The sequence below is a fragment of the Amaranthus tricolor genome, chromosome 15 (assembly GCF_026212465.1).
Source record: "Amaranthus tricolor cultivar Red isolate AtriRed21 chromosome 15, ASM2621246v1, whole genome shotgun sequence".
NCBI classification, from domain to species: Eukaryota; Viridiplantae; Streptophyta; class Magnoliopsida; order Caryophyllales; family Amaranthaceae; genus Amaranthus; species Amaranthus tricolor.
In genome coordinates, this window is record NC_080061.1 from 19233999 (window position 1) to 19244588 (window position 10590).

At 33.2% G+C, this 10590-nt stretch overlaps 1 protein-coding gene across 2 annotated transcripts; it reads right to left on the bottom strand.

Moving 5' to 3' along the window:
- Positions 1-3019: 3019 nt before the first annotated feature.
- Positions 3020-8626, bottom strand: LOC130801271 (KH domain-containing protein At3g08620). 2 transcript variants are annotated; one of them, XM_057665077.1, is made up of 8 exons: positions 8389-8626; positions 7281-7844; positions 7009-7097; positions 6114-6265; positions 4292-4408; positions 4086-4202; positions 3831-3974; positions 3020-3675 (listed from the first exon to the last, which is right to left on the bottom strand). In XM_057665077.1, exons 2-8 carry the CDS (start codon positions 7361-7363, stop codon positions 3529-3531), a joined length of 849 nt encoding a protein of 282 aa, XP_057521060.1. In that variant the 5' UTR covers positions 7364-7844; positions 8389-8626; the 3' UTR covers positions 3020-3528. The 2 variants fall into 2 exon arrangements, with proteins under 2 accessions (XP_057521060.1, XP_057521059.1); XM_057665076.1 differs by having other exon boundaries at positions 8377-8626.
- Between the last annotated feature and the right edge of the window lie 1964 nt (positions 8627-10590).

The following is a 10590-nucleotide window of genomic DNA, read 5'->3' on the forward strand; positions in this document are numbered from 1 at the left end:
CAAGTTTGAACCACTTTATGCGAGAAAGTGCCAAAAACACCTAAAAAACCTTTAAAAAGCAACGTAGCACGTAAATTATAGCCCTCTCACATTATGTCTGTTTATGGTAAATGGTTCTATGAGTGATGTATCCTATTTATAGGCCAGAACCACTCATTCGAGCGATTGGTCGCGCTCACTTCTAACTTCATCCTTTTGTTGATTTGATCTAGCAACACTTCAAGCCATGTCTTCACTCGTTCAAGGCATGGTTCCCACCTTAGTGAAGCTTTATTTGCCTCACGTTAAGCACCTCATCAATAGATACAAACCTTAATCCGACACAACTCGACACATGTTTAATGTCTATCTCTAAAGTACAAGCTAAGGCATGTTCGATTAAGTGATTTAAGTCAACGTCATTGTTAAGTGTTTTGGCACTTGCACTAACAATGTGAGTTTTTTTCGTAAGAAAATGTTGATTACCACTTGAAATTATTGATGATGAAAAGTTTGCGAAGAAAACTACACATTTGAGGATAAAAGGTTCATTACCAAGTATATAACATATAAAACATTTTATAAAAATAAAAACTAAATATCATTTTCATTACCATCATTTATACTGATGGTACAAATACATGATCCCTTGATCTTATGGTTAGAGACTGCAATACACGGACACGCCACTGAACCTGCGTGTTGCGTGTCGGACACGGACACGCGACGGACACGCGAAAATCCGTGTCCGACACGCCAAATGAAGTGTCCAATATTTTAATAATTTTTCGGACACGCGGACAGAGCAACGACACGGGAGGGACACGGCAAGGACACGGGTTGGGGAATGGGGAGGGTGTTTGTGTTTGGGTTTTTTGTGGGTGTTTTTTGTTGGGTTTTTTGGGTGTGAGAGTTGCATTTTTGCGTGGGAGGAGGAAATGGGTGAGTGAGAAAGGAGAGAGTGAAGTGAAATACTAAAATGGAATAGGTGTGAAATGAAAAGGTTTGGTTTTTGCTTTCACAAATTGTTACTAGGAGCTGTGAAGCACGGACACACCCCTAAACCTATTTATTTGGTTTTCTTTGATTTGGTTTGTATGACTATTTTTAAACACTCATGTTGTTTATTTGGTACTTATTTGCATTTTATTTGAGTTTTATGTTCTTAAAGTGTTTATTTACATATATCAAATGAAAGATTGTAAAATTATCTTTAATTTGATATATTTATTATATTACCATTTTCGTGTCCCCGTGTCCGCCATTTTTTAGTTGGCGTTTTCCCATACCTGTGTCGTGTCCATGTCCGTGTCCGTTTTAGTGCAACCTAGGTCTAGGTTGCAATAAAACGGACACGGACACGACACGGGTACGGGAAAACGCCAACTTAAAAATGACGGACACGGGGACACGAAAATGATAATATAAAAAATATATCAAATTAAAGATAATTTTACAATCTTTCATTTGATATATGTAAATAAAGTCTAAAATACTATCAAATGATCAAAAAAATTCCCAAGAAACCCACAAATCTAAAATTTAGCAAATAGTAGAAGAGAATAAAAAGATTTTACCTTTAGACCCACATCCTCCAATCACTCCCTTAAACTCTTAATTTGTTTATTTTCTCTTAAAACAAAATTGTTTCTCTCTCTACATATAGGGGAATAAAATAAAATTAAAAGTTGGTAAATTTGTAACATTAAGATTTCGATCAAAATTGTTTCTCTTAATCAATGACTTGCAGTGGAAATCCAAATCCCAATCCAAATCAACAAAATCATTTTGATATGAACAAATTATTTAAACCCACAAATCTAGCACCAATTCAATCTTCCCCGCAAAACCCTACAACTATGGCTGCTCCATTAACTCCATCAGCTTCATACCCACCACCAACTGCTTCACCATATCCATTTCCCGCAAAAAGATCTGCCAGTATATCAAACTAAGAACAGTGAGTAGTAGAATTATTCTCTGCTTCTTCCTATTTATCTCCTTCTCTCGACTCTCCTCTCTTTAAAATTACCTTTACGTTCGTGTGTTTTTGATTTTTTTTTTTAAAAAAAGAAAACACGTGTCCTTGCCGTGTCCCTTCCGTGTCCTTGCCGTGTCCCTTTCGTGTCCTTGCCGTGTCCACGTGTCCGGAAAAATATTAAAATATTGGACACTTCATTTGGCGTGTCGGACACGGATTTTCGCGTGTCCGCTGCGTGTCCGTGTCCGACACGCGACACGTGTGTCAAGTGGCGTGTCCGTGTTTCCTTGACCTAGGTTAGAGATTCATCCTCACCAACTGATACACTAGGATAGCATAGTCCAGTACAATATCTTAAACCAATGATGAAAAATTAGGTTGATATGCAAGACACATAGGAGGATGAAAATTTGCCAAGCATAGTTGAAAAGGAAATATCAGTAAAATTAGTTGTCTGAAACCATGCTAAGTTGGAACGAGAATGGGACCAAGGCCACTCTTTCTTTTACTTTAAATTTCCCAAAACTCTAACCTAATATACCAAATTTCTTAATCAATGCCAAAAACAGCTAAATATCATGATTTGAGAAATTTATATATTATCAATATCAATATGGGAATCCAATGTCCTAAACTACAATTCTACAATACAAATCATATGTATGCCAGCTATCCCAACCCCACTCCACTATTAAATACACATCATTATAAATATTTTATCAACTTATTTCTTTGTCCCATTCAATTTTACATTATTTTTCAAATTTGGTTTGCTTCACTTGTATTTTTTAATATGACCCTATCATTTTTACACTATTCTTTCTTTTACTTCTAAATATACTAAAAGCAAATGAAGCTAAATGGCTAAAATTGAAAAATCACATTTACGTTAAAACCAACTTTTGCTTCCTAGCAAACCCAATTGAAACAAATTACCTGCCCCTTTGAATGAGCTATATATCACGCTAGTCAAAGAGTTTTTGAGATAGTATATAGCAAATTCAACATTACAAAGGGAGTAATCATTTTTAACTAAATAGATTCCAAGTTGCCTTCTCATTCCACTCCCAAAAACACTTCTCCTAGTGGTACTATTAACTAACAACATTCATACTTATATTTACTGTTCACATTTTTCTAGCACATGAATGAATTCAATGAATATAATACCTTACAACTTACAAGAACCTGACAAAATGCTCAAAATGAAGATGAAAAAAGAAAACTTAACCCAAAAACACTTATGACTTGTCCCTGTTTCTTGTTCTGTTTTTTTTTTAATACTAGTATCTTTGTTCTTCCTTGTACCCTTGACAAACAGTTTAGATTAAGAGATTAGGATAAAAGAAAAGTAAACACCAAGATAATACAACTAGAATAAGGGAGGAAAAACAACGGGAAATGACCCAGCCAATCAACTCACCACCAACAACTGTTGTCCTATATACAGCTGTTGTGCTCACTCGATAGTCTTGACACTTTTGGGACGTGAACCTTTGATGTGACGTATAGGCATAGCCCATAGCAAAGGCAGCTCCATGACTCATACCACAAGATAATATTATTCTTCAACGTCCTGTTTTTGCGCGCTTCATCCCACTAGTATTAAAAGGAGACACACTTCCACTTGGACCTGGACTATCTTCTCTAAAATTCGAGTTCAACAACGCAAGCTCCCTAAGCTGTTGCCTTTTGTATATGTCTTGTGATTCATCCTGCAACAAATTTTCCAATTAATGACAAACAAATGAGTTACTCCCTATGCGTCCAATTCCACAAGACAACAAGGATTTCGTAGGCCAAAAGTTATTTGTTAATATTTGTATGTCTTGTGAATCTAAAGGCATCGTGATAGATAGAAGATAGATACCACTGGCTTTAGCAATTCTTCTAATATTTCTTGAGCCTGACGCAACTTGATCTCAACAATATTAGGAGCCATATCAGCCTCAATCAATATGTGAAGTGGCTCATTGAGATGTTCATAGCCAGGTCTTCCTCGAAGCTTCTCTTCCTAGGACGAAAAAAGGGAAATGCACTTGAGCTACAATATTCAGTAATATACAAAACTAAGATGAAACACGCAGATAAGCAACATAATATCACAAAAAAGGTAAAAACTTACCTTGTCTGGATCCTTTATTGATCCCTTCCCCCTAATGTACACACGGCAGCCAGTTGAAGCTTCAACTCGTTTCAAAGAATTACCTCTAGGTCCCAAAAGTCGACCAACAAAATTAAACTGAAACAAATAAGGCAGATTTGGTCTCCATATCAAGCATTGCATTGAAGTTATATGAAAGGCAATGTGAAGATACAACATTTGCTTACATTAGGATATGAATCTACTGGTATATCCAAACGCATTACTCTTTTCAGAGTATACGAACTAGGGCTTGCAGGTGCCCCTTGCCAGTCCATTGACATTCCAAGTGGGCCACTCAATCTCTGTTAGCAAACATCAAAATTAAATACATCCAGTCAGCCACAATATGTAGGTGACAAAATGCACTTGGTGGATCCACAATATGTTGGTGAAGAAGACAAAAGGCACTTGGTGGATCCATCAACAGTACATTCTTGATTCAAAAACTACCCAAAAATACAATTGTTCACAAGTCGCAACATATAAGAGTTGAGACATTATTCTGAAAATCATATCACAATTGAGGCAACTAATAGGTTGAAGCATCCAATGAAGAAAAATGAAACTCAGCGACAATAATAAAGCATAAAATGATTGAATCTGCTCAAGTGGCAATAACTTTGAATCATGTATGCAATTCTCTTGAACAATGAAAACCAAACAAACCAATATATTAGAAAACTCTTGTTCAGTTGTATCTCCTCCATTTTCCTATTTTGCTTCAAGACTTGTTAACCTTCCAAATGCATCTCTCTTCCCCTTCCATCACATCAAATGTAGGTATTTTGAACATATTCCGCTTCTATATTGTCCACTTATGGTTCTTTATTGGTTCTTTATCGATGCCTACTCAATTCATTTCCATCATAAGATTTTATCCTAATCCCCCTATGTCCAGCACTTACCTTGATGGAGAACTTAATGATACGTAGGTTAATGGGATGCATGACTCAATAATCATGACCCCATAGGCAAGCTTGATATGCAGGAAAACAGTTGGTCCCACTATCAACGGTGAGAACTCTAGCCAAACATCACTTAAATTATGAAGTTATTGTTTGGAAGATGAACTAGCGCAACATAATAACTTTGTTAACAGAAAGAAGAGCATGTTGCTAACACTTAATATTATACTTTTTTACCTAATGCCATTAAGTGGCTCGAGATTGAATATATGATAATTGCTTCCGGCAAATCCTTGATAACAAACATCAATAGCAACTTCACATAAATAAGAAACGCATGTGATTTAACAAGTCATTTTACTATATTTCATTTACACTTGCCAGAGATTTTTGACTTTATCCTTCCCTTTGTGCACAGCAGTGCCAAAGTATTAATCTGAACATTACGAGGTCCGCTACATGAACTAATCAACATGATAATTCGTACACAAGAAACTTGTTCCACACAAACCAAACCATAAAATTAGAACTTAACTAGCGAGCTAGTAGCTATGAACCTATGACACAACTAACATTATCCTTTACACAAGGCCTAAAAACTCAACAAATGATATTATAAAAAACATAGATTTATGGTGTGATCCCCATGCTATTCTGACAAATACAACCTTTGTGTAGCAAAAGTGCAGAACTGACAAATACAAATACCCGGCATGCTATTCTGCATGCCAAGGGATATTTGTAACAATAATCATTATGTTCACCACATAAAGATCCATACTCAACTAATTCACTTTACTATTATATTGATAGAAAAATTGAAACTTAAAACTGTTTTGTAAAGGTTAAACAAAAAACAGAATCATACTTAAAATTGACATTCTGGAATATCTATCTTTAAGATCTCCATCCCTTTCCAGGCTCTAAATTTATGGTGTGATCCCCATGAAACAGTTTTGAATGGGCACAACTACACAACTTAACATAGTAGGAGCCAAGGAAGACACAAAAACAGAAGTAAGCATAAAGAAAACAATTTAATAATAGCAACATTGCATCTTAATCATTCAATGTCTTGTACAAAATTAATCAAACAAAATACCTCCTGATGTAGGCCATTCCATACACCATATCCACCTCCATGGATATTGGAAACTATATTCGCAGATGCCATTGGACTTGGGCTCCTATGTTGACGTCTATCAAAGTCACCAAACCCTTGGCTAGGCAACATACCAGAAACTCTAAGTATCTCTGCAGCATTTAAGACAGGTAAACCATATCTCAATATCTTGTGAAATATTCTATAAGTAGAAGCATTATACACAATATCTAGTGAAATATTCTGTTAGTAAAAGCATTATATGCAGCATCTGACAAAGAATGTGAGACCTGAATATTGAACATAAGAAAATCCACAAAAACTATAAAACAAAATAGAACTTTCTTTAAAGGATGGAGATAGACCCTATGAATACTAAAAACCACCAACAAGTACACTCTCAAAGCATATCAAGTACAACCAAATGCACATTGGTATACTTTTTGGTATCAATTTAACACACAAACATTAAGTCCTCATAACACAAGTGATCCTATAGAAAAGAGTAAAAAATAGAAAGCAACGTTATTGAAAAGAGTAACAAACAAAAATCAAAAATAAAGAGGTTGGCAAAATCAGCGAATCAAATACAGATGTGCATCATGATAGTTGAAACAATCAAAATAAATTAAATAAAATTGATTAAACATCAAAAGAAAAATTATCCCCTATATGTTTCTCAACAACAGAAAATATCAATTATCAACTGTTTTAAAATAAATTCAAAAATAAAGTGATTTCAGACTGAAAAATGTAGGATGCCAGCAGATTCAAGAATCAAGAATTAAGAATCTGAAAGTGAAAGCCGCATGTCTATGTCTATGCTTAGTCCAGAAAGAAAAGTAATACTAAATTTAGTAGATAAATTTAGATCCATAAATTGAAAGAAAAAGACCTTGATTTAAGAGGCGGCTGCAAATAGGAAGAACTTGCATAAAAGGACCCAATTTCTGATGCTCAGCCAACAATTCCGTCAAGTACTGACTGCATACAAGCTTAGAGCAAGTCAATTTGTGAAACATGTAGCATCCGCAATTATCTATCAAAACTAATCAATTAGAAGTAATGATTGTAATTATAAACCAGAAAAGATTTAAGAATCAAATACAAAACAAAAAAAATTAAGTGTAAAACTAAAATAAAAGTAGTTTTAAAAAGAAGAAAAACCTTTCTTCAGAGGCGGTGGCTGTTCTAATTTGGGGAGAAGGATCTCTAGCTGGTGAAAAGTTAGGATTAAAGAGTCCTGACATGATTTTTTTATATGAAAAGAGTATAAGATGGTGGCAGCGGCCAAATACTAGTTGAGGCTGGTGGTGAATGGTGATGGAATAGAGAGAAAATGGAGAGGAGGCAGAGAGAGATTAGAAAAGGCGTAGTCTCTTTATGTATTTTTGCACACCTTTAAATATACAAGATTAAGACTACTCACTACACATTATACACACTCAACGGCGAAAAAGAAACTACTCTTTTTCTTTTTTAGAGATGAGATGAAAAAACAAAAAATAATAAATAAATAATCTACTCTTATTCCTTTTCAACTCGATTTCTCTAGAAAGAGAAGATGAGAAATCAATTGTTCTCTTTTCGTTTAGTTTTTCTCTCTAAACTCAACAACCGAGAAATTAAAAAAATAATAAGAAATAAGTAAATGGGGGTCTCGATGGAGTCTGATCCCGTGATTAATCTTCAAAGAAGAATCCAAATCTACCGGCATCAATAGCTTCCAATCTATAAAACAATAACAAACTGTAAATACATAATAAAACATAAAATATTAAATATTAAAGATTAAAAACTATATATATAAACGAAAAGAATACATTAAAAAAATTAAACAGTAACAACAAAAAACGAAAATAATCAAAAAAAAATAAACAAAAACAAAAGAATAAAAAAACATATATTAAATACATAAAAATAAACGAAAATAGAAGAGAAAATGAAACAAGAAATAAAACATCTATCAAATTCAAATAAACAAAACAAAAACAAAAATTAAAACGTCTATCAAATTCAAATCTGAGATAAAAAGATGATAATCAAAAACACAAGAAAAAGAGACAAAAATCCAGAGAACATAAATAAAATTAAATTAAATAACATCAATCAAATTCAAATAAACGAAAACAAATACAAAAAATAAAACAACATCTATCAAATTCAAATCTAACAAAATCAAAATCAAAAGAAAAAGAGACCAAAAACCCAATAAACGAAAATAGAGTAAAATAAAAAAAAAGAGAAAATAATAGAGATTAACCTTTAGCCTTACTTTGAGATGTGATAAAGGAGACGAAAACGGAGATCTAGGTCTGAGGAAGGAGGGAGGAGGGTGGAGGGAGGAGGGAGGCGCCACAGATCTGGGAGGGAGTGAGGCGCATAAGCTTAGGGTTTTAGAAGGAGAATAGAGAAGAATGGGAATGAAGAGCACAAGTGGAATTAGATAGGCACCTCACATTTCTGATATAATGCCACAGCAAGTCTTGTACGAGATACTAGTTCATAATGAAACAGACTCATATAAGCAGTCTAAATTAATTTCGTATTTATTATTTAAATAATATTAATTTACCATTTATTATTTAAATAGAATTATTTGAGTTAAGTTTAAACAGCAAATTACTAAATTTAATTTTTTTCATTAGTCTTTTTTAAAAAAGTAGGTCAGTTTCGTCTCACAATGAAAGAATCTTAATAAAAAAAATGTGTCATAATGCCTAGGGTTTATTTTTGTTTGGACTTGGTCAATTGGGTCGAACTAGAAATAAAATTATTTCGGTGAAATCGATTTTCGGTTTTATAGGGCCCAAAATCAAAATCAAACTGAACATCAAATTAACTTAATTTTTCAGTTCAAATCAAACCATATTTATAATTTAGCCAAACAAAACTGCTTATTCAATTTGGTGTTCGATTTTTCACAAATTAGTTACACCCCCTACTTTGTTTGCTGGTGAATGGTGACGAAGTCTAAGCCTAATTTGTAGGGGATATCAAAGGGGTCCTTTACGGTGTACAGTTGCATTAAGTCGCAATAGTCTATTACTGCCAACTACCAAGTGTTAATCAAAGGTATTAGTACATTTTCTTTTTATTATTTTAGAGAATGTATATTTGTATTGTATCTTTTTTCGTTAAAATATCTTAATTTAATTTAAAACTATTTATTGTATTACTACTTTTCTAACAGACTCAATTTCTTAATCTCAATTATTCAATCAAATATCTTTAATCTTCTGTTTAATTTCTTAATTGCCCAAAAGCTTAGTTATTATTTTAAGTTATGAAAATTGCTACATTTTAAAACTGTTTTACGATTTAATTTAATGTTTACGCTTTAAACTCGTTTTTCACAACAATTTGCGTAACGATTATTTTAATAACTTTATAACTTTATTTTTGTCAAAAATCTATATTATACTTCTAAGAAATTATTTATTATTTATGGTACCAAAAATTTCCTTTTATTTTACGACTTTGTCAAAACATTGCGTTTTAAGTTCTTTTTCTTAACCAAACTTTGTTAAATTCTTATTTCAACTTTATAGCTTTGATTTATATGTTCCGACACAAATTATATTTATAAATATATTATCAACTTTAAAGTGTTTTTTTAGCTAATTTTGAGTAAGCTTAATTTCAACACCAAACCTTAAGCAAACTTGCCCATTTTTTTGATGTACACCTTCTAGCACCAATATAGGATAAAATTGAGCCAAAGATCAGCCCCAACACACCCTACCAACTAGCCCCCTCTTCCCTTTAGCAAAAAATTAACTTTCCTACTTTCTTCATTTACACAAGCTATCTAAAAGCCATTACACCTAACCTAACCTAATCTACCTAAACTTGCATGCACCTCCATTAGTCCATTTTTAGGCAACATAAACTAGTGGAAAAAACCACATCTATTGCGCAACATATGTTGTGGATCTTTAAAGACACAGCATAAAAGAAATAGAAAAAAATTGGCAAAAAAAATATAGAGCATATGCTGCGGTTTCTTGAGAACCGCAGCATATAACTGATTAAAAGCATTTGCAAAAAAAAAAAGAGTATATGTTGTGGTTCCAAAAGAACTGTAGCAAATAATGGGTTAAATGCTCCGGTTCACATGAAACTGCCGCATAAAAGTGATTTTTTTTCTAAAAATGCACCTTTAAACGTTCCATTTCATTTTGCAAGCTACTGTTTTCAACACAACCTATTGTTTCATCTCTAAACGTATTGTTCCTTCAAGCTTTTCTTTCTTCTTCACAATTTCAACACGACTGTTACCTGTTACAAACCCCATTATCAAGTCTTTCATTTTGTTCTTCTTCACGTTGCCATTGTTGGTATTTTCAAGTTTTAAGTTTTTCAAGTTTTTCAAAAGCTGCTATTCTTCAACCACGAAATTAAGCATTTTTTCTTGTTCTTCTTCAAGACATACAAAATTAAGGTATAATCTCTCTTTTTAATTTCTTAAACCTTT

Bases quoted from the DNA above. Each gene is read 5' to 3' on its own strand.
- LOC130801271 (XM_057665077.1), bottom strand. From the start codon at position 7,363: ATGTCAGGACTCTTTAATCCTAACTTTTCACCAGCTAGAGATCCTTCT. The intron at 7,098-7,280 runs GTTTTTCTTCTT...GCTTGTATGCAG, and splicing joins GCCACCGCCTCTGAAGAAAG to TCAGTACTTGACGGAATTGT. The intron at 4,409-6,113 runs GTATTTTGTTTG...GTTTGCTAACAG, and splicing joins GGAATGGCCTACATCAGGAG to AGATTGAGTGGCCCACTTGG.